This window comes from Schizosaccharomyces pombe, assembly GCF_000002945.2.
Source record: "Schizosaccharomyces pombe strain 972h- genome assembly, chromosome: II".
NCBI lineage: Eukaryota > Fungi > Ascomycota > Schizosaccharomycetes > Schizosaccharomycetales > Schizosaccharomycetaceae > Schizosaccharomyces > Schizosaccharomyces pombe.
Window position 1 is genome coordinate 3,455,040 of NC_003423.3, and position 20,743 is coordinate 3,475,782.

Below are 20,743 nucleotides of genomic sequence, written 5' to 3' on the forward strand. Positions count from 1 at the left end.
TTTTATTCCTCTTTATTAAGTAGTAAAATTAAATTTTGAAGGTTCATTGGCGAGAAACGCTTCTATTATGCAGCCGACGTTTTGTCGTTAGTAGACCTAGTCCATCTGGAAATATCCAAGCTAGAACCAAACTTGACTTTACGGCCAACTTTGCTTTATTTTTAATATTTTTGGATTATTTACGATGGACAACGAAAATAATAAAAATACAAAAAATTCACAGCAAGACAGCTCATTTTCTGAAGGAGGAATTCGTGAACTGCTAGACCGATTGGCGTTGAGATCTTTGATAGAAAAAGAAGAAGCTGCAGCTCCCCCAAAGACTTACGAAGATTTCAAATTTTGGAAAACCCAGCCAGTTCCTAAGTTTGGTATGCCTATCCTGGTTTGTTGAAATATACTCTGAGATTCTTTTATACATATTAATGCTTACCATAATAGATGATGAATGTACTCAAGAAGGCCCAATAGATCCCAATACCGATATAAACCAGGTTCCTAGAGAACCTTATCGTTTGCTAAAAGAGTTTGAGTGGGCAACTATTGATGTAACAAACGACAATGAGGTTAGTGTAGTTTGATGTTTTCTGCTACGTATTAAGAAGCAAAACTTGCTGACATTTCTATAGTTATCTGAGGTTCATGAACTCTTAACTGAGAATTATGTCGAGGATGCTACGGCGATGCTTCGGTTTGCATACATCTCAGAGTTTCTCAGGTGGGCCCTTATGCCCCCTGGATATGTAAAAGAATGGCACGTCGGAGTACGAGTAAAGTCCTCTCGTAAGTTGGTAGCTTTCATTTCTGCTGTTCCTTTAAGTATTAGGGTTCGTGACAAAATTATTAAGAAATGTGCTGAAGTGAACTTCTTGTGCATACATAAAAAACTTAGAAGCAAGCGCCTTACTCCTTTATTAATTAAAGAAGTCACACGTAGATGTCATCTTGAGAATGTTTGGCAAGCTGTTTATACAGCCGGTGTATTATTACCCAGTCCCGTGAGTTTGTCTCGTTATATGCATCGTAGTTTAAACTGGAAGAAACTGTACGATATAGGATTCGCACCTTTTCCCTTGGGGTCAACGGAGAAAAAGGAGACTGCAAAATATCATTTACCTCCAAATACTCAGACCCCGGGTTTACGTCCGATGGAGTTGAAAGATGTACCTGCCGTTCAGTCGCTGTTATCTCAATACATGGAACGTTTCGAACTTGCCCACTTATTTTCGGAAGAGGAAGTGCGACATTGGTTTTTGTACACTGACAAGGTTTCAAGTGGCCCTGTTGTTTGGAGTTACGTTGTGGAGAATCCAGAGTCCAAGAAAATTACCGATTTTTTTTCGTTTTACTCTTTACCCTCAACTGTAATAGGAAACCCAAAATACAAAGATATTCAAGCTGCATACTTGTACTACTATGCCTCTGATTCTTGTCCAAAAGACTTATCTTCTGAATCACAGTTGGCATTCGTTGAACGTTGTAAATTGATAGTTAATGATGCTCTTATATTGGCTAAAAAGGTAAGTTTATATGGTTTTATTACTTGCTAATAATTCAAAACAGTTCCACTTTGATGTATTCAATGCTGTTACGGTTTTGGATAACAATCTATTCTTGAAGGACCTAAAATTTGGAGAAGGAGACGGTTTTTTGAACTATTACATCTATAATTATAACTGTCCAAAAATTCCTGGAGGAATCGATGCTTCTAAAAGTGTTGATTATTCGAGGCCTAGTGGAATGGGTTTTGTAATGATTTAAATCCTAAAATATTAAAATACATTATTTTTGATTTTTTTGAGTGTTTTTACTATTTTAAAAAAGTCCATATTTTAAAAGGTTTTTTGATATTAAATTTTTACTTATAGAACTTGTCATTTCACAAATATTAGGTTTTTAAATTTATAAAAAATATATAATAACTAGTTTTTATTTTCAAATGAAATTATCCCACTTGGTTTGCATAACATAAAATCCAAAAAATTTTCAATGTTTCATTATCCAAGGTTCTATATTTTTTTCTTGGTTATTTAATCAACATGACAAATGGTTTCATTAGTCCTTCAATCACCGTAAAATGTATTTAAATGGATGTAATACTGAGATTTGCATTTTCAGTTAGTGCATGTTTGTTTTTACCAAAAACCTATTCACCACCAAATTTTCGTCTAGCCTCTTAAATTGGCGTTTCTTGAGAACTATGGCTGATTCTCTAGTAGATATAAATGAAAGAATAACTTCACAAGGAAATCTTGTTCGATCTTTGAAAAGTCAAGGCGCCTCTAAAGAGGACATTGATAAAGAAGTTGCTAAATTACTTCAACTGAAAAACCTCAAACTTGGGGGTTCGGAAGTATCAGGAAAGAAAAAAGACACATCTTTTACACTGAAAACTCCGAAGGGTACTAAAGATTGGTGTGACAAAGATGTTGTTTTACGTGAGCACATTTTTTCAACTGTCACAGAGATATTCAAGCGTCATGGTGGTGTAACACTCGATACGCCAGTGTTCGAATTGAAAGAAATTCTTTCCGGAAAATATGGAGAAGACAGCAAGCTAATTTACGATTTGAAAGATCAAGGTGGAGAGCTTTGTTCTTTGAGATACGACTTGACTGTTCCATTTGCTCGTTGGTTAGCTATGAATCCCAAAGTTACGAGTATTAAGCGATTCCATATTGCAAAGGTTTATCGAAGAGATCAGCCAGCTATGACAAAAGGCCGTATGCGTGAATTTTATCAATGCGATTTTGATATCGCTGGCAACTACGATCCTATGATTCCCGATTCTGAAGCTTTAAAGGTTTTAGTGGAAGCATTAGATGCATTAGAAGTTGGAAATTATACTATCAAGCTTAATCATCGAAAAATTTTGGATGGCATTTTTACTGTTTGTGGTGTACCGGATGACAAAATTCGTACCATTTCCAGTGCTGTGGACAAGCTAGATAAACTCCCTTGGGAAGATGTCAGACGTGAAATGGTGGTTGAAAAAGGACTTAAAGAGGAGGTGGCAGATAAAATTAAGGAGTATGTGTTATTAAAAGGCGACCGCTCTCTTTTAGATAAGCTTGAAGCCGATAGTTTACTATCAAGCAATAGCTCGGCTGTTGCTGCATTTAACGACATGCGTCTTTTATTTGATTATTTGGAAGCTTTTGGAGTGTTAGATAGGTTTTCATTTGATATGTCTCTAGCGCGTGGTCTCGATTATTATACTGGTATCATTTACGAAGCAGTAACAGAGGCTTCTGCTCCAAAGATTAAGAGTTCGGCGGAAAAGAAAAAATCTGCTGATCCTGAAGCAGATCGTTCCAATGATGACTCTATTGGCGTTGGTTCGATTGCTGCTGGTGGACGTTATGACAATTTAGTTGGAATGTTTGCTGCAAAGAAAAACGCCAAAATCCCTTGTGTTGGCATTAGCCTTGGTTTAGAGAGGATTTTTTCAATTCTTAGATCAAAAATTCCTGATGAGGATATCCGTGCAAATGATGTTGATGTTTTCGTTATGGCATTTGGAGGTGGAAAAGAATGGACCGGCTTTTTGAAAGAGCGTATGTCTGTTTGTAAAGACCTTTGGGCAAATGGCATTAAAGCAGAATTTCTTTACAAAGTGAAACCCAAACCACGTCAACAATTTGACGCCGCCGATAAATTCGACGTACCTTTTGCTGTAATTTTGGGTCAAGATGAGTTTGCAAAGGGATCTGTTCGTATTAAACAAATGGGTTTAAAAGAAAATAGCGATGAAGGTCAGCTTGTGCCACGTGAGGAAATGGTATCAGTTTTGAAAAAGTTACTTAAATACGATTAAATATTCCTATAGCTCAATAATAATTATTGTATTATTTGATTGTTATCTCATCAATATTGTAAGTATTAAATAAAGATATTAAAATCGTATTTTCTGCAATCAAAAAGAGCGGTAATCTAAAAAGTAAGTTCTGTTATTAACTTAGAAAATGCTGTTTTCCGGAGGAATATATTGTCGTAATTGAACTCCTGCGGCTTGAAGGAGAGAAGCGGTATGGGAGTCCATGTTGTAAGACGTATGATAGACAACTGAGCATTAGTAAAAGATTAAAGAACTGAAACATACCTTCTTTAATCCCAAGCTGAGTAATCTTGACAGAACACGTAAGACAGGGACATCTTTCGACTGTTAGTAGCTTTATGTCTATATTTACATACGTATCACAGTATAATATTGCATTGTTTCCAACGCGTTCACGGCCAGCCTCTAAAAGAGCGTTTTCTTCGGCATGAAGACAAAGACAGGTATCAAGTTCTTTTCCACAGGAAGAAGCAGAATTGCAACGTGGACATCCGCCTTCATTACAGTTAGTGGCTCCTCTAGGTGTTCCATTGTAGCCTGTCGCAATAACACGATTTCCTCGCACAAGTACGCAACCGACGCGACGTTTCATACAATTGCTACGCTTCGCAGCCAGACTTGCCATTTCCATAAAGTACGAATCCCATGATGGGCGAAATCTATTGGGATTCAAAAGATCGGCTTTTTGAAGCTTCTCCCATAGATGAAGTTTAATATTGCTATCATTATTTATAAGTAAATTAGCCAATGCTCGGTGTCGAGTTCCAGCATTATCAGATTGAAATGCAGCCGCGTCTTGGATACTACAAAATTCTTCAAGTGTGGTATTCGCAAGAGAAGAATAACTATATGTCATCATTATTATTTCACGCAATATTCAGTTAATCATGAGGAGCTTATGTAACCGTGTAATTTCGAGCATGAAATGAATGAAACTAACAAGATATTAAGGTCCTTACACTGAACACATTGCGTGAAGAATAATGACAATGAATTTAAAGTTAGCAACAACATGTTGACATTGCAATATTACATACGTTTTGTAGCGATTGAACCTGAGCATAATTGGGGCATCAATATATACAAGCAAAAAGAACGGACGTTTGAGCAATGCACTTAACAAACGTGGACTATGAATTCCATTAATTACAAATCTTTCGCGCCATCTTGGAGTGAGATAGCTAATAAGATCGTCAACGCTGCCAAGGACTAAATCGCCAGTTCTATATATATATTCTCCATCCTCGTTTAGTTGTGGTAATCGAAAAATAGCATTGAAACCATGCTTTGTCTCAAGGTATTCAACAACGGCATCTTTTCCACTACATAATGGCCCTGTAAGACCAACAGTTGGCATATTTATTTGCTTAATAAATCAAACAAAGCTACTTAAGCTTAAGAAACGTATTTCAGTTTGATTATCTCCCCAAATAGTTAGAGATAGATCGGTTTTAACGTACTCACATACCTAATGATACTAACTATCAATACCAACAACGAGTTGCGAAAATGCTAACTTTCAATTTCGTAAAACTATGCTTCTATAATCTGTAATCTTTTTAAAAAATAAAATATATATTTAATGAGATTAAAAACTATTTGCTTCCAAATCTTCACGAATCCTTGAATATTTCAGATTTTACGTTTCACTGTACTGGACCAAGAATCTAAAAAATCCTTTTAGTGAATTCGAATAAAGTCGTTTTTGGTTTTAAGTGTATTGACCTCTCTTTTGCTGGTCACGCTAAAGTTTAGAGCACTCAAAAGTTGTACTTAAGTGCTGTGTACTTCAACAGCAACAACAATAAGATCATTAACTGTATATTGTTAAGGAGAAACTCGGAACAAACGCATTCAACTAACAATGAAACCATTTTTATCTAATTAATGTTCATCACATCAAATTTGATAATGAGCGCATTTCATGTAAACTCATGTGAAACGATGGAATCTGTCGAATAATATTTTTTATGTGCGAATATTCAGAATTCTTCTAAAAGTCCAGTAATTACATACTAATCGTTCGTAAAATTATGTTTACGGTTAGATTACTATTGCATCGTAGGCCTAGCATTAATTGTCAAGTCAGCAATTCAACAATGATATTTATATGTGGCACATATTCTTTTTCTCAACATCCTATTTAATGATATTGGAAAATTTTTTTGTTTTCGGGAAATTAAAACACTACAGAACTCAACTGGACTGAGGAAGAGGTTGAGTTATGAGCAGCTTCAGTAGTAAGTTAGAAGGTTAACTTCACGTACCAACTTAATTAATAATCGAGCTCACAGCAACATAAGTGATGATTGTTGGTGATTTAACGTATCATTAAAGCTAATTACAGACTACATAATAAGCATTAAGCCATTAACGTGTACTAGGTAATACTCACGACCGTACTGTAGAGCTCGGTAAGATCGTAATTTTGTCAAGTTTCCTGAGGTTTAATAACCCTTTGGTTGCAAATTATTGTTAATCACGATCTTGTAACTCCTATAATTATTGAAGTCAGTTTGCAAAGAATTTAGAATTTAAATCACCAAATAATTTGGGCATGAGATGAGTTTCAATCCTGCAGCTGGACTGCTGGGAAAATTAAAGAAATTATGGAATGATACAAAAAACGATTATTTGGAATGGGAGCGAAGCCAACAAGGTCAAATTAGTGAGTCAGTGGTTAAGAATCACTCACCCTCAAAGCGAAAGCGACGGCCATCGAAGGAGCCTTCCCTATCACCTAAGCGAAGAAAAAATATTTTAAATGATCAAAAAAAAGATGAAGAGTCAATACCTAATGCTGGTACACAATCACAAAATTTTACTCACTTAAGTGCATCTAAAATTCGTATCTCAGATGAGGATCGAATTAAGCCATTGGTAGATTTAAATCAAGATCACTCTTTTGACATGGCATACTTAACACCTGCAAGCGCTCCCCCTCCGCGATTTCGATTTGTACCTCCAAAATCTGACGCGAAATCTCATTCGGCTCCTAGATCGCTAGAAGGTGTTACTAGCTTATCTGATTCTCATTTCAATTCCCTTGAAGCAAACTTAAAAGCGATTTCGAAAGATAGCAACAATAAAGCGCACAATAATCGTTATGATGAGTCTTCGCTTACGAACCCTGAATTTTCCATCCTTGTTGAGCGTTTAAAAAGTATTGAAGAAAATTTACAAAGCCTGCAGGAAAGGATTTCTCATTGTGAGCGTTCAGTTAGTCTTAGCCCATCTTTTGCTCCACCATCTAACGTTAAAAGTCCAGTCCAACAGCACCGGTCTTTTGTTTCAAGTTCAGCAAGAGCAAAAAAGAATTGGGGGAGACAGTCGAATAGTCCGAATAGTAATAAAAAAACCGATCATGCATACCCAGGAGCTTCAATGAACACTGAAAGGGGTTTAATTCAAAACTTAGAAGATTCAGATGATATCCATGAAGAAAGTTCGGATACCTTGGAAGAACCTCTGTTAATTAACGAACTAAACCGGACTTCCTTTCTCAACTCCAATAATAATTTAAAATTGAATGAAGCTGAAGAAAATCAAAATTTATTGAATCTTCGAAGTCCCAAATCATCTGGAAAGGCTGATAATTTGACTATAAAAAGCTCATCTAATATTGATAAAGTTACTTCAAATGATCTCTATCTTGATAATAATTTGCAAAGTCATTTTAAAGTGACAGAGAGTCAACCGACTAATCTAGGGAGGAAAGAATATTCAAATTCGCCTTTTTCTATCAGAGCTAGAAAAGATGCAGCAACTACTAGTTCCTCATTTGAAAGTTATCACAATACACAAACGATACAATCACCTATGAAATTTACAAAAGCGACGCCTTTGAAAGACAATGAGTCAGCTAGTGTCGATGAAAGTAAAGTAAATGTGTTGTCGGAGAACCAGTCTTTACAGGCCGATACCGCTACGTTGGAACAACTTACACCAATTCCAAAGGCAAGGTGGAACCAACTTGCAAATAAACACCCTTCCCTTTCTAATTCAGCTGCATCACCCCCTGTTTCGTCTCCTGGGCTCAGGCGCTCCCATATCCCAGTTCATGAAGGACTGAAGCATACAAGAGATGGCGTTGCTGAAACGAAGGATGCGCTTGCAAAATTAAGGGAAAAAATGCAGGAGCGACTAAAAAACCATACTTCTTGAGGAGGCACTTTAGTGCTTAACCTAAAACCTATCGCAGGCGATTGTTCTTTAGTTTACGCTTCATCTGACAACTTTTATAATACGGAATTAATGCAACAGTATCTTTAGACTCCTTTTGGTATATTAAATATTTTCAATTAATGTTCTCCTTTCACAACGAAAATTGACACATTTTAGGGCTTGCGTTCCAAGCAAACAAAATACGCTTCCCGTGACTCTTTTAAAGAGGCTTTCGGTTTCATCACTTGGACGAACCTAAAGTGAGATTTCAACAAATTTTGTAAGTCGGCATCTTCATCCCCCATGTAAAATTTACAAATAAACGAGCCATTTGATTTTAAAAAGGTTAATGCAACATGAAGCGCAGATGCACAGAGTTCCTATAGTAGGTCAGAGAAAATTTACAAGAAATGTATTTACCATGGAGAGAGCATGATCCCGGATCCGAATCCCTGTAGCCTTATGAAGCCTAGGATGTTAGATGTAAATATATTTTAGACCCTGTATTTAATTACATATCACTTATAACAGCGTCGACCACCCGACAATCAATGCTATCATTCGTATTAGGCTCATGTAGTAGCCGTAAAGCCTCGAATAGTTTAGTCAGGGTGTTTGGATCACGAATATCACCGTAGATGGGTAATACCCCTTCTGGTGGAGCTATGTGCTGAATATCAATGCCTATTACTTTCCCTTTATTTCCAACTAACTTTTTTGCTACTTGCGACCATGATCCAGGTGCAAATCCCTTAAAAACGTTAGGCTTATGATAATTAGATAATTTAATACCACGTCAATCACCACATCTTCTTTATTAATAAATCTGTATTTGGAATTCAACTATCAATTAGTATTATTATCCAAAATCGTATCGACGTGGTAACAGTACCTCTATTAATTTGTATGCTGCTCTCGACCGGAAATTGTCGATTTTACTTTTTTTTCGATAGAAATCTTTTGAACGCTTAGCTGCCCAAGAAAAAAGAGTTTTGGAGCCAAACATCTCCTAAACCCAAAGTGTTTGTGAATACTAGATCAAATTTTTACCAAAATATGAATTGAAGTATGACAGAATTTATTAAGTTAAAAAAATAGTGGTTTTATTTATTCTTTCATCAAACGTGTCTAAAAAGGACTAATCGCTTTTTTTATTCTAGTAGATGGTTTAATTTCTAAAACGTAAAAATATTACTTTAATAAACCAGATGAAGAAAATAACTCTAATCAAAGTACAGCCGTCTCAATCTATTTCACAGTTGCTTCTTTACGAGCATTGAATGGATTAAGTACTGTATTTTACGCTATATGACGCTACGTTACCTGTCACTATTTGCCATAAAAATACTAGCAAATTCGTTTATTGATAATTGTAAAAGACTATCCGTATTATTCACACAGATACCTAGAGATATCGGGTTAAAAATTTTGCAAGCTATATTAATGATTGGCTATAAACTTCGTAAACTAATATTAATAGGACTGCTATTCATATTGCATACCGCGATTTTATAAATTACCAGTAAACACACCGCAATTTATGATTGTAAAATAGATACCAAACTGCATAGTAAGCAACTTAAGTAATACACAATAAATCTATAAAATTCACTATTTATGATTAAAAATATACATAAATTACCGCTAAAATAAAAATAATGAACTATAGTATTGGCTATAACCATATGCATTATGTGCTTCCTTAGTTTTGAAGGTAAGGTTCATCTAGTAGCACGTATCCACGCTATAAGCCGTCGTTCATCGTATAATTCGTTCTCACAGCCAAATAAAGGCTTATAAAGAAATCTTGAATTTAATTAATTATGTATCGTCTCAAATGTGATGTTAAAAGTTATGGATGGGGAAAAGTTGGTCACGAGTCTTTAGCCGCGAAATTAGCTGAGGCTGGATACGGTTTCGAGGTTGATCCTAATACCCCATACGCTGAGGTATGCAAAAGGCTTGGTTAATTCTATACTAATTGAATTTTCTATACAGTTGTGGATGGGTTCTCATCCTTCTGGCCCTTCCTTTGTTATGCAAACTGGTAAGCCGTTGAGTGAGTTGTTAACTCCAGAAACCGTTGGAGAAAAAGTGTACAAGAAATATGGGAAACAACTCCCCTTTTTATTCAAAGTTTTATCGATAAATAAGGTGCTGTCTATTCAGGCTCATCCTGACAAACCCCTTGGTAAACAACTTCACAAAACGAATCCGAAAGAGTACAAGGACGATAATCATAAGCCAGAAATGGCAGTTGCATTGACAGAATTCGACGCTCTTTGTGGTTTTCGACCAGTAAAGCAAATCGAACAGTTCCTTGACAGTATAGCTCCTTTGCGTGAATTTGTCGGTGAAGAAGCTGTTCGTCAATTTAAAGGTACCGTGAAGCAAGACGAGAGAAAAGCATTGGAAACTTTATTTAATGAGTTAATGCACAAAGACGAAAAAAGGATTCAAGAATTTACTCCTCAGCTTGTTCAACTAGCAAAAAGTGATGCTAACAACTTTGGTGGAACGGAATACGGCGGAAAAGCATTTAGCGATTTAATTATTCATCTCAATAGTCAATTTCCGGATGACATCGGATTATTTGTTACTCCTTTTCTTAACTACGTTCGATTACATCCAGGAGAAGCCGTTTTTCTTCGTGCCTTAGATCCACATGCTTATGTTTCTGGAAATATAATTGAGTGCATGGCTGCCAGTGATAACGTTATCCGTCTTGGCTTTACGCCAAAGTTTAAGGACATAGAAACTCTCGTAAATAATCTCACTTATCAGACTGCGGATGCCAAATCCCAACTTACCCAACCTGTACCATTTGCCAAAGCTTGTGGATCTGGCAAAACTCTGTTATATGATCCCCCGATCGAAGAGTTTAGCATTTTGCAAACCAAGGTTTCTCCTGGTCAAAAACAATGCATACGCGGAATCAATGGCCCTAGCATTTTACTTGTTACTGAGGGTTCAGGCATATTGAATGGAGACAAAGGAGATGTAGCATCGATATCTCCTGGATTTGTTTATTTTATTTCCGCAAATTTTCCATTAACGATCTCTGCGACTTCAGAACCTGTTGTCGTTTACCAGGCATTCTGTGAGATTTAGTTACTCTGCAGCTTTTTACTACTATCAGCACCATTATAATAAAACAATACATGGAATTTTTAAATTTTTAACGATACTGGATAGGATGGACAAAATTAAGTAAAAACAAATTTATTTTTTCGTAGATGCAATGCATAAATAATGAGCGTTTTTAAGAAATGTAACAAAATGTAGAGAAGAAATATAGACAAAAAAATGAAATGAAGAAGATGAACCCCAAAAATAAAATAAAAAATGAATCCAGAAGAAAAATGAAAAAAATGAAAAAAATAAAAAAAATGAAACCAGAAAAAAAATGCGAAAACTAATCAACAACGAAATAAAGCATAAAAATGGGAATGACAAAAGTAAAACGAATGCAAAAATAATTCTAATAAACAAATTTTTTTGACCAAGCATCCACTTTTAACACGCAATTTAGTACAACTCAAAGTAGGCATTGCCTCCGGTGACAGAGACTGTACAACCACTGCTGTCAGCGGTGGAACCATGGAATGATCCGTCTTCATAGTAGCAATCACCACTAAGGGACCCACCATCAGATTTAATACGGATATTGTAATCAAGTTTAGCAGATGATAAAGGATTGAAAGACATAGAAAGCCAAGTCTTGCCGTCAGTGTAACCAGACCCGAAGTTCATAGGAGCCCAATTGCCATAATCATCGCCCTCATTACCCCAAACACAGACATCTTCTGCACTTCTGCCAGATTTATTAACATAGTATTGAGCGGATGTCTTCTTTCCTCCCCAATTATAGTATGAATCTTCATCAACATCAGAAAGAGGTTGTTTTGAACCACCATCAATATTGGTAGGGATATTCATGTTCTCAGTTCCGGGGTAATCGGTACGGCAAATTGCGACATTGGAACTCAATGTATTTTTAACATAGGCAGTACCCTTTCCATCTTCACAAAGATTAGAATTATCCTTCTGGGTGAGATATAATTTACCGTTCTTGCAATACAAACCACCAACGGAAACGCCATTGTCAGGCTGCTCAGACGGCCATTGGGTCTTAGACATTCCGGGCTTGCATGCATAGGAACAGTATGTGTTATCTTGGCATGTAGAAGCTGTTCCGTATTTACCATCATTCTTCTGAACACCAGACCATCCTCCAAAACCTAAGTAATCAAGGCGGACAACGCCATTTTGATCATCAGGAAAAGAGGAGCAGTCGTATACGCCGTCAGGAAAACCACCGTCTCTTTTTGAAAAAGCGGTAGTGTTTGTGACATTGACACCAACAGTTATATTGCTAGCATTCAAACCGGCATGATGGTGATGGTGATAGGGAGCATTACCAAGAGGCATAGCTGAAACCAAAGGAATGGCGGAAACCGCAAAACAAAGAAAGTTGTTAAAGAGCATTTTTAGATTTAAAAGATTTGACAGGAATCTAACGATTGACTTTATAAACGATAGGATATGCTAGTAACTTGATACTAGAAAATAAAAGAAAGATGGTAAAGAATATAATGGTCTTTACCTTTTGCGGTTCTGATTGTTTAATTTCAGCTCACGGCTTTTCCCTAAAAATCAGCTCAGCTTTATATACATTTCTTTTTTCAAGCACTTCACCATCTTTTGATTAAGAGCCGTGGCGTTTTGCCACTAATTAACCATGAAAGCCTGTAAGTTTTCAACGTTGATTTTTTCAGAAAATTTCTAACCATAAACCCGAAATAATTAGCGCCAAAACAGTCAACTATTGCGCTCCAATCATTGCTTGCCTTGCTATCGGCTTTGTATTCATTGGCTGATAACTTAATTAAAAATGAACTTAAAAGTCAGTTGATAAATTCAACCAATTAAATGCGTGAATTTGATCTACCCCAGGAAAATTTATACTGTCCCGGGGTCGCGGGGCGTTCAATCATTCATTTCAAAGCAAATTATTATTATTTCCAAGCCAAGTAATTTAATTTTTGTTTATCGCTTTAGCTTTCTTATCATAAGGAAGTTCTTGGTCCCCTGGGCCTTTTGCAATTGAATTGCGCGGTGTACGTAAGCCTAATGACATCCCTGTATACCTAACTTACAAATACGTTGGCTCGACTCAACGTTATATTGATTTTCTCCTAATACTATTAAATATATTTAATAATCTCTTGGGAAAGTAATCTGGTACATACAAATCATCCTAGATATAAGAGGCTCGGTGCATTTCGGCAAATGATGTTCTGCAGCTCATTAAATATGATATAATATTAATTAATTAATATCGTGTTTACACTCGGTTTATCGGTTTGCTATGCTAAGAACTTTTACGGATAACAATTTAATTATTTATCTTGGTAGCGTATTTGACGCTTCTTTGGATACTGAGATTAAGTCAAATTTTGAATGGAGAGAAGTCGAATAATAGCCCAATGCCTGCCGAAATTACCCGATGCATGTCATTGACGAGACAAAAAATTTCTTTCAACGGCCTAAGAAAATGATGTACTAGAAACGCCATCTTAGTCTGACATTTTACATTTTACGCTCATGCTCAAATTTTATTAATAAATTATTATATGTGTCCGTGTCATTTAGAATATGACAGGGGAGGGTAATCTCTTTCCCAACTTTATTGGCGTGTAATGAAATTCGCGAGCTACTATTGTGTCTGCATTCTTTAGCTGCAAAAACGCAACGGAAAAGACAATTTTATAATATGAATACTTCACGTGTTCATTGTTTTTGTCTTTAGAGAATTTATTTGAAAATGCTGAGGAGGTTAATATCTGGTATACAATTAAAACACTATCGCAAATAATGTAAAAAAAAATAATATTGAGGAGCCATAACTAAGTCATATAACTTTTCTTATTGAACTATTGTTATGTCGCGATTTAGTCGTATTTACCATAAACTATAAAAACTTTTCTTAATCAACAGTAAAATTGTTACTTATTCTGGTGTTACTTACACCTCCGCTTGCGTAGAGTGAATTTAAAATTCATTGCCAAGAGTTTATGGTCTTTACGATCTATCTCGCTGAACTTCAAAAAAACCAAGAAAAAGTATTGCTCTAATGCATTAAGACGATAACTATTTGCAAAATAATTTCATATACATGTTTCCCAACGGGCAGTTGTTTTAAGTAAATTCATCAGTATCGATTCTTGAACCAGGTTCTCTAACATCATAAAAGAACTTGACAAATACTTTTCTACTAAGTGTCTGTAAACTACTTGAAATGAATGAGAAGAAAAAAGATAGCCTATCTGTTTTAGATTCCAATGAATTTTTCGGTGAGACAACTATGGTATCACCGAGTATTGATGTTTCCTCTTCTCCCCGGCCAAATGTCGAGAGATTTTCTCCATGTTCCACTAAAAAAGATCTCCTGGAAGGAAATAATATAATGACCAGAATTCCCGAGGAGCTTAGTCGTGTTAGTCTACAATTTGATAGCAAGGGAAGTCAGCAATCGATGATATTTACTAACAATCGATGTTTATCTGATAAAGAAAATTTGGAAAACTTGCAAAATCTTTTATATCTACATTGTGATCTTAACCGGCCCCATTTGAGTTGTGAGCTGCCGTCAGAGCATCGCGAAAAGTGCCTTAAACGCCGTAACTCTAGTCTCAGCTCTAATTTGCATGCTAATAAGCGGTTTCTCTTCAATTCTCAAAGTGATGGGAATAAAAAGAATGAAACTTTTCCTTCTACTAACTACTCGAACGTTTTCTACCCAAACAACTGTGACAGTAAGGAAGTCGCTAGTGAAACAACATTCTCACTTGATGCACCAAATAATTCTGTTAATTACTCTTATTTTTCTCCTAATTTACTCGGCAACGATTCCAAAACCCGTCAATCTTTTCCCCCTCATTCATCTTCATCTTCACATAATTCTTTGCATGAACCTGTCATATATGATTTTTCTTCAGAAAATCCTAGCATTCATCCTTCTAATCATTTGAGCTCTCAAAAAAATGCTGTTTTGAAATTAGCACAATTAATTTCTTCCTTCGAAAAATTACCCGAAAGTGTTCGTCAATACTTACTTTTTCATCTTCTTTCTCGATGTGGAAAACATGCTGTTCAAAATATTCACAAAATTCTGCTTCCTATCTTTCAAAAGAACTTTTTAACTGGATTTCCGGCTGAGATTACAAATTTAGTGCTTACGCATTTAGATGCACCTTCATTGTGTGCAGTTTCGCAAGTTTCGCATCACTGGTATAAGTTGGTATCGTCCAACGAAGAACTTTGGAAAAGTCTCTTTTTAAAAGATGGTTTCTTTTGGGATTCAATTGATAGTAAAATCCGTACGATGTGTTTAGAACAATCTTTGTCAGCCTGTGCGATAATGAAGCGGGTCTATTTTAGACATTTTAATCTTCGTGAAAGATGGCTCCATGCCCCGGAGAAAATTAAGCGATGTTCATTCCCAATTCATGGAGTTCGTCTTATTACCAAACTTCAGTTTGATGATGACAAAATAATTGTTAGCACCTGCAGTCCTAGAATTAATATATATGACACGAAAACAGGTGTCCTGATACGCAGTTTAGAAGAGCATGAAGGTGATGTTTGGACTTTTGAATACGTTGGGGATACTTTGGTTACTGGCTCCACAGACAGGACAGTAAGAGTCTGGGACCTTAGAACCGGTGAATGTAAACAGGTGTTTTATGGACACACGTCAACAATCCGTTGTATCAAAATAGTTCAAGGCAATCAAAGTACTACTGATACTGATGATGTGGAAAAAGAAAACAGACCAGCTTCAAATGATGCTAATTCAATGCCTCCGTATATAATTTCAAGTTCAAGGGATTGTACGATCCGTTTATGGAGTCTTCCATGCCTTGACGATCCACCATTTGTTAATGTAAATGAAAATCCTGATCAGAATAATGACTTTACTTCAGCTACGACCAATCCGTTTTACATCCGAACATTACGTGGTCATACGGACTCGGTACGTGAAGTTGCTTGTCTTGGAGATTTGATTGTCAGTGCCAGTTATGATGGTACTCTTAGAGTATGGAAGGCATCTACTGGCGTTTGTTTACATGTTCTTCGGGGACACGTCGGGAGAGTATACAGTGTCACAATTAATCCTTCTCGTCAACAATGTATCAGCGCTGGTACGGATGCTAAAATTCGTATTTGGAACCTTGAGTCTGGAGAACTTCTACAGACCCTTCATGGTCATTCGAATTTGGTAAGTCAAGTTACATTTAACCAAAATATCTTGGTATCCGCTTCTGCTCCTCCTGATACATCGTTGAGAGTTTGGGATCTAAACACCGGAAGTTGTCGAGATATTTTAAAATGTCCTTTGGGACACATATTTTTTCAACACGACGAGAGCAAAGTTGTCAGTGGAAGCCATAGTACGCTACAGTTATGGGACATTCGTTCCGGAAAGTTAGTAAGAGACCTATTGACTGATTTGGATATAATCTGGCAAGTTGCTTATAATGAAAATGTATGTGTGGCTGCTGTTTTAAGAAATAACCGTTTTTGGATCGAGGTCCTAGAGTTTGGATCTACTAAATCTTCTTGAGCTTTTATAAGTTGAGATACTAGAAATCTATAAAAGATCTCGAAATTTTATTTTACGTTTCCAAACTGAAATAGATTCATGCTATTTATTCTGGAAACTCCTCTATCATATAATATTTGTCTAATTGTTTGTTGACTTTTAAATGTTTACTCATAATTTTCTTTTTTAAATATCTAATAAGAATGCAAAATAATATTTTTTTAAATGATCTATTCTACATTTATAAATTATTTAGTGTTAAATTCGTTTGTTGAGGCCAAAATTTTTTTACCAAAGGGATAAGCGAATTTCTTGAATCCTTAGCTTCAAATAGCGTCCATTCTACCCAAAAGCGTACTATATTTTTATAATTAGCAAACTATAGTAAATAAAAAAACAAACATTTTAGCTTTGTAAATGTAAAAAGACATTTAATTTAACAAAAGGCTTTTACATTACTTCATAAGCTACCAAATGTCTTCATCGTAAAACATGCTTTTCGCATTCCATTTATCTATGTAAGCCATTTTAGTGTAGTTTAAAGTGTTGGAAAACCACAGGTGGGACTGTAATATACGTACACTTAAGACGCGTTCGACGCGTTCACAAAATTACCATATATAGATATCAACTTATCAAATACCCTTTACTTCTAAGTATAAATGACAAATGAATTCATACAAAGAGGAAATTCTGCAAACTAAGTCTGACTTTACTCTTAAAAATTTAATTTTCTTCGCGATATCAACATTATGCTATAAGCGGTACGCAGACATATAATTTTTAAATTAAAATAGCTAACAGAAGGCAAGTGCTCTTTTCAATGAAAACTGCTACAAGAAAGTCAATTTCGAAATTGAACATTTTAAAGGAGCTGACTTTGATTGTCAATTGAAACCTACTGTGGTTTCTTTACAAGCTGGAGTGGACAAAGAAGCAGACAGTTTTTTGGAAATGATGGTGAGTGTTTAAAACTTATCTAAAGAAATAAACTAATATTTTAGAAAACTTATATTTTCTCACTTGTATCAATGAAAGTTCCATTTACTGTTTACCTGATTATTTCGTCACAATGCAAGTCAATATTAGAGGATGACGCGGTTGAAAAGGAGATATTTTCATTTACAATTAACCCTGGAAGTGAAGAGAAAATATGTTGTGAGTCTTTTGTTTGTAAATTTTTTAACAGACTTCATGAGAGTTTTATCAAGCTTATCAACGTTCAGAAAGGTTTGTAATAAAGTTATTTTTAAGTGGTAACGTAAAAACAGAGTGCAAAGACGAAGAAAAAGTCGTACAAATTATTACAAAAATGGAACGCTTTCAATTATCAAAAGGAGAAGCAACTAAAGCTGGCGTGTTTTTAAATACCGTAGAAACAAAAGATTGCATGTCTTGGCTCAATCGAGGAGAATTCAAAGATATTGTATCTTTTTATGAATCAAACAATGGGTAAGTAAATTAAAACAAATTTCAAGTTACTAATCTATAGTATTGCGATTTCACATTGTTCTCATGCATTTGTACCGATAAGTACAGAGAAGATCATGATTAATAAAGAATCATCATTATTTGATTCTCAAGAAAAAATTGATTCTCAGCTCGAAAAGTTCCTCCAGCCTTTGAAATACGATGAAATAGGCTCAACTCAAATATTGGATGAACAATCAGTTGAAAAAAGTTTGAGTCAAGGAAAATGTGAGAAAATGCAGAATGAAAGTCGTGGATTAAGGGAAATAAAAAATAACAATCCTTGTGAAGAAGTAAAGAAAAGCAATTGGTTAAAAAAAAACATTTCAGGGAGTGACAAAGTTGACAAAGCCGAAAAGAAAAAAGCACTTTTGAATTGTGAATGCGGTGATTCGACGGAAGACTCAGAAATGGTGTGTAATCGTTTATACCTGCTAAAGACTAACAATATTTTACACAGTTTCAATGCGAAAGATGTGATGGATGGGTTCACTGTGCTTGCTATGGATTTGAGAGTGACTCTGATCCTCGCCAACCAAACCAATTGTTATGTTATACATGTTTGTTAGTTGATTCTGAATCTAGTTTGTATGACCGAATGACCATGTTGGTCGCATACAGACGAGCAATTCGGTGTATTTGGGCGTCAGAGTATCAAGGGTTCCAAAAGCTAGCGGCGCGACTGAGTAAGGAAATTTACCAACTCATTGACCATATACTAACATTATCTAAGATTGCAGCTATGCTGATGCCAAAAGAATTGAAGAAAGATTAGTTAACGAAAACATAATCTATAAGGAAAAAAAACGAAAATGGATATATTTTACGAATAAAAGCCCTGAAATGGTGTCATATCTTCGTGAGAAGTATTTTACACCGTCGCGATGGATATCTCATCTGAATTTTCAAAATTATCGTCAAGAGAATCAACGTGTAAATATGCGATCTTTTCTACGGCCCGAAAGAATGGAAGTAATAGAAAGACCAAAAAAGGTTTCTAAGACTTCAAACACTAAAGAGACAGACACCATGAAACCTCTGAGGATTTAAACTTATACGACTTATCCTATCTTCAAACAATTTGAGATGGATCAGTATTGCATCTATTTGCTCAAACTATTAATTTAAACTTACATAATATATTTATTATTAGCTATACTACATTATTACCATAAATAACATGTTCTGTTATCATCCGTTAGATATGAGACAATATTCATACAAACTCATTTTCTTGTCGTAGATAACTATGCTTACGACATTATAAATAGGCGGTAATTGAAATGAGGAATGAGGTTCAGTTATGAGCTTATACGAACATGAGATATGAATATAGACTTCATACAAGAATCATGCATACCACTATAAACTAGATCACAAGTAAATTTTATCGCAGTTCTACGCAGCGCTAAACGAATACGAAATTGCGTAGCTAATTTAAGCACTTCTTGAATTGCATTATGTGTGAATAGTGTGGTGATTTGATGTCAAAAAAAAAAAGTATAGAACGTTACACATTAGACTTGAACTTTTCCATTTGATACTGAAGTTACATTATTGCTGTGTTCGTGAGAACTTTGCATTATTCAGGAGAATTTTCGTTTTAAACATGGCGACAGAATGTCCACCTAAAATGATTTTGCGAAAGTCTGAAAAGCTAGACAAAGACGCGTCTAGTAAATTTCTCAATCGCTACATCCAAACGATTGAGCGCTTCCAAGATGAAAAATCTGGAAGTGAGAGTGTTCTATCCCAGTTAAATAGAGTCTTGATGTACCTGAAAGGAGAAGAGATACCGCTTATTTCTTTAAATTTACCTGTCCAAGGCCCTCCCACAGAGGAATTAATAATACCACCTGAAGAAATGTTGGAAACCAAGGAAGAGGAAAGTCTGAAACATGCAAGGGAAGAGAACGATGATTTGCATTTGGATAAAGAAACCAAAAAGCGTCTAAAAAAGGAAAAAAAGAAGGCTGCGAGACGGGAAAAGGAAGAGGCTCGTAAGGCCAAAGCGGATACGACTCAAGGTGTAGGGGAAAAAGAACAGAGTTAGAGTAAATTTAAAGGTGTGTTGATTATTTGTGGTTCAGTTATTTTGTTCGATTTCTAAAACATCATATGAGCTTTCGAATATAGTTTGCGCTTCATTAAAAAAATTGGGTTTTTTGGCTGCGATTATTTATTAAATCTTTTAAACGTGAGAGAAAAAATCCTAAGGTTTTTTTTGATCATGTGTTTGAGGACAACTACAATGCAACTTTTTTACTCGCAGTACTTGAGTTTGCATATTTTGTAAGTCCTTATCCATTCATTCTCAGTTGCAAGTATCAGATTATGCTTAAAGATTTTAAATTCATCATTAAATTCTTGTTTATCCCATAGTTTAATTGATTTTTTTTTTAATATAGGCTTTATTGTCGAAATTGTTGTCACAAATAATTGTTAAATAACAATTTAACAAAGATCATGGCGAGATCAATTACTAAACTCAATCTTTCAAATCAATACTCTGTGAATCCTAATATACTATTTCTTTCACATCACATCTTTAATGTTTCTACTAATACTGATTTATGTCGATTGATATTAACATGTATATCTTAGTGACTTATAACTATCTAATGAAACAACGCGTTGCCTTATACAACTTCAGCGTACTATAT

The 20,743-nt window shown here is 35.4% G+C and overlaps 10 protein-coding genes and 12 long non-coding RNA genes across 22 annotated transcripts, besides 1 other annotated feature; 11 read left to right on the top strand and 11 right to left on the bottom strand.

Annotated features, from left to right (window-relative positions):
- The first annotated feature begins 117 nt into the window (after window positions 1-117).
- myr1 (N-myristoyltransferase 1) lies at window positions 118-1,968 on the top strand. The gene is made up of 4 exons (NM_001022359.3): window positions 118-371; window positions 442-566; window positions 630-1,520; window positions 1,564-1,968. The coding sequence occupies exons 1-4, from the start codon at window positions 185-187 to the stop codon at window positions 1,759-1,761; spliced, it is 1,401 nt and encodes a 466-aa protein (NP_596440.1). The 5' UTR covers window positions 118-184; the 3' UTR covers window positions 1,762-1,968.
- Window positions 1,923-5,280, bottom strand: dcd1 (deoxycytidylate deaminase). Its single transcript, NM_001022361.3, has 4 exons — window positions 4,876-5,280; window positions 4,195-4,683; window positions 4,103-4,155; window positions 1,923-4,065 (listed from the first exon to the last, which is right to left on the bottom strand). The coding sequence occupies exons 1-4, from the start codon at window positions 5,193-5,195 to the stop codon at window positions 3,959-3,961; spliced, it is 969 nt and encodes a 322-aa protein (NP_596442.2). The 5' UTR covers window positions 5,196-5,280; the 3' UTR covers window positions 1,923-3,958.
- hrs1 (histidine--tRNA (His) ligase Hrs1) lies at window positions 2,126-3,873 on the top strand (the record flags this gene model as incomplete). Its single annotated transcript, NM_001022360.3, has 1 exon — window positions 2,126-3,873. The coding sequence occupies one exon, from the start codon at window positions 2,126-2,128 to the stop codon at window positions 3,815-3,817; it is 1,692 nt and encodes a 563-aa protein (NP_596441.2). The 3' UTR covers window positions 3,818-3,873.
- On the top strand, window positions 4,728-5,309 carry SPOM_SPNCRNA.6140. Its single transcript, NR_195490.1, has one exon. It is a non-coding gene; the product is annotated as a non-coding RNA (long non-coding RNA).
- A 33-nt stretch (window positions 5,310-5,342) lies between these two features.
- Window positions 5,343-6,151, bottom strand: SPOM_SPNCRNA.1600. The gene has a single exon (NR_150495.1). It is a non-coding gene; the product is annotated as a non-coding RNA, possible alternative UTR (long non-coding RNA).
- SPOM_SPNCRNA.6141 lies at window positions 5,412-5,972 on the top strand. The gene has a single exon (NR_195491.1). It is a non-coding gene; the product is annotated as a non-coding RNA (long non-coding RNA).
- Window positions 5,975-6,210, top strand: SPOM_SPNCRNA.6142. The gene has a single exon (NR_195492.1). It is a non-coding gene; the product is annotated as a non-coding RNA (long non-coding RNA).
- Window positions 6,211-6,298: 88 nt separating this feature from the next.
- On the top strand, window positions 6,299-8,826 carry csi1. Its single transcript, NM_001022362.3, has one exon. It carries the CDS (start codon window positions 6,401-6,403, stop codon window positions 8,000-8,002), a length of 1,602 nt encoding a protein of 533 aa, NP_596443.1. The 5' UTR covers window positions 6,299-6,400; the 3' UTR covers window positions 8,003-8,826.
- On the bottom strand, window positions 7,546-9,030 carry mrm2 (2' O-ribose methyltransferase Mrm2). The gene is made up of 5 exons (NM_001022363.3): window positions 8,895-9,030; window positions 8,795-8,845; window positions 8,518-8,753; window positions 8,423-8,471; window positions 7,546-8,382 (listed from the first exon to the last, which is right to left on the bottom strand). The coding sequence occupies exons 1-5, from the start codon at window positions 9,006-9,008 to the stop codon at window positions 8,176-8,178; spliced, it is 657 nt and encodes a 218-aa protein (NP_596444.1). The 5' UTR covers window positions 9,009-9,030; the 3' UTR covers window positions 7,546-8,175.
- Window positions 9,031-9,706: 676 nt separating this feature from the next.
- On the bottom strand, window positions 9,707-10,512 carry SPOM_SPNCRNA.6143. The gene has a single exon (NR_195493.1). It is a non-coding gene; the product is annotated as a non-coding RNA (long non-coding RNA).
- mpi1 (mannose-6-phosphate isomerase) lies at window positions 9,781-11,270 on the top strand. The gene is made up of 2 exons (NM_001022364.3): window positions 9,781-9,951; window positions 10,001-11,270. The coding sequence occupies exons 1-2, from the start codon at window positions 9,826-9,828 to the stop codon at window positions 11,111-11,113; spliced, it is 1,239 nt and encodes a 412-aa protein (NP_596445.1). The 5' UTR covers window positions 9,781-9,825; the 3' UTR covers window positions 11,114-11,270.
- SPOM_SPNCRNA.6144 lies at window positions 10,616-10,866 on the bottom strand. The gene has a single exon (NR_195494.1). It is a non-coding gene; the product is annotated as a non-coding RNA (long non-coding RNA).
- On the bottom strand, window positions 11,231-12,778 carry psu2 (beta-glucosidase Psu2). Its single transcript, NM_001022365.3, has one exon. The coding sequence runs from the start codon at window positions 12,488-12,490 to the stop codon at window positions 11,531-11,533; it is 960 nt and encodes a 319-aa protein (NP_596446.1). The 5' UTR covers window positions 12,491-12,778; the 3' UTR covers window positions 11,231-11,530.
- Window positions 11,529-14,070, top strand: SPOM_SPNCRNA.1601. The gene has a single exon (NR_150496.1). It is a non-coding gene; the product is annotated as a non-coding RNA, possible alternative UTR (long non-coding RNA).
- Window positions 14,071-14,088: 18 nt separating this feature from the next.
- Window positions 14,089-16,846, top strand: pop1 (cullin 1 adaptor protein Pop1). Its single transcript, NM_001355815.2, has one exon. The coding sequence runs from the start codon at window positions 14,304-14,306 to the stop codon at window positions 16,629-16,631; it is 2,328 nt and encodes a 775-aa protein (NP_001342944.1). The 5' UTR covers window positions 14,089-14,303; the 3' UTR covers window positions 16,632-16,846.
- SPOM_SPNCRNA.6145 lies at window positions 15,201-15,461 on the bottom strand. Its single transcript, NR_195495.1, has one exon. It is a non-coding gene; the product is annotated as a non-coding RNA (long non-coding RNA).
- Window positions 15,651-15,929, bottom strand: SPOM_SPNCRNA.6146. The gene has a single exon (NR_195496.1). It is a non-coding gene; the product is annotated as a non-coding RNA (long non-coding RNA).
- Window positions 16,847-17,081: 235 nt separating the features above from the next.
- On the bottom strand, window positions 17,082-17,330 carry SPOM_SPNCRNA.6147. The gene has a single exon (NR_195497.1). It is a non-coding gene; the product is annotated as a non-coding RNA (long non-coding RNA).
- hop1 (synaptonemal complex-associated protein hop1) lies at window positions 17,280-19,130 on the top strand (the record flags this gene model as incomplete). Its single annotated transcript, NM_001022367.1, has 7 exons — window positions 17,280-17,374; window positions 17,423-17,570; window positions 17,615-17,783; window positions 17,822-18,062; window positions 18,103-18,493; window positions 18,541-18,766; window positions 18,814-19,130. 7 exons carry the CDS (start codon window positions 17,280-17,282, stop codon window positions 19,128-19,130), a joined length of 1,587 nt encoding a protein of 528 aa, NP_596448.1.
- SPOM_SPNCRNA.1602 lies at window positions 17,370-19,188 on the bottom strand. Its single transcript, NR_150497.1, has one exon. It is a non-coding gene; the product is annotated as a non-coding RNA (long non-coding RNA).
- A 28-nt stretch (window positions 19,189-19,216) lies between these two features.
- Window positions 19,217-19,516: an LONG TERMINAL REPEAT.
- An 89-nt stretch (window positions 19,517-19,605) lies between these two features.
- Window positions 19,606-20,620, top strand: ker1 (DNA-directed RNA polymerase I complex subunit Ker1). The gene has a single exon (NM_001022368.3). The coding sequence runs from the start codon at window positions 19,690-19,692 to the stop codon at window positions 20,131-20,133; it is 444 nt and encodes a 147-aa protein (NP_596449.1). The 5' UTR covers window positions 19,606-19,689; the 3' UTR covers window positions 20,134-20,620.
- On the bottom strand, window positions 19,649-20,659 carry SPOM_SPNCRNA.6148. Its single transcript, NR_195498.1, has one exon. It is a non-coding gene; the product is annotated as a non-coding RNA (long non-coding RNA).
- Between the last annotated feature and the right edge of the window lie 84 nt (window positions 20,660-20,743).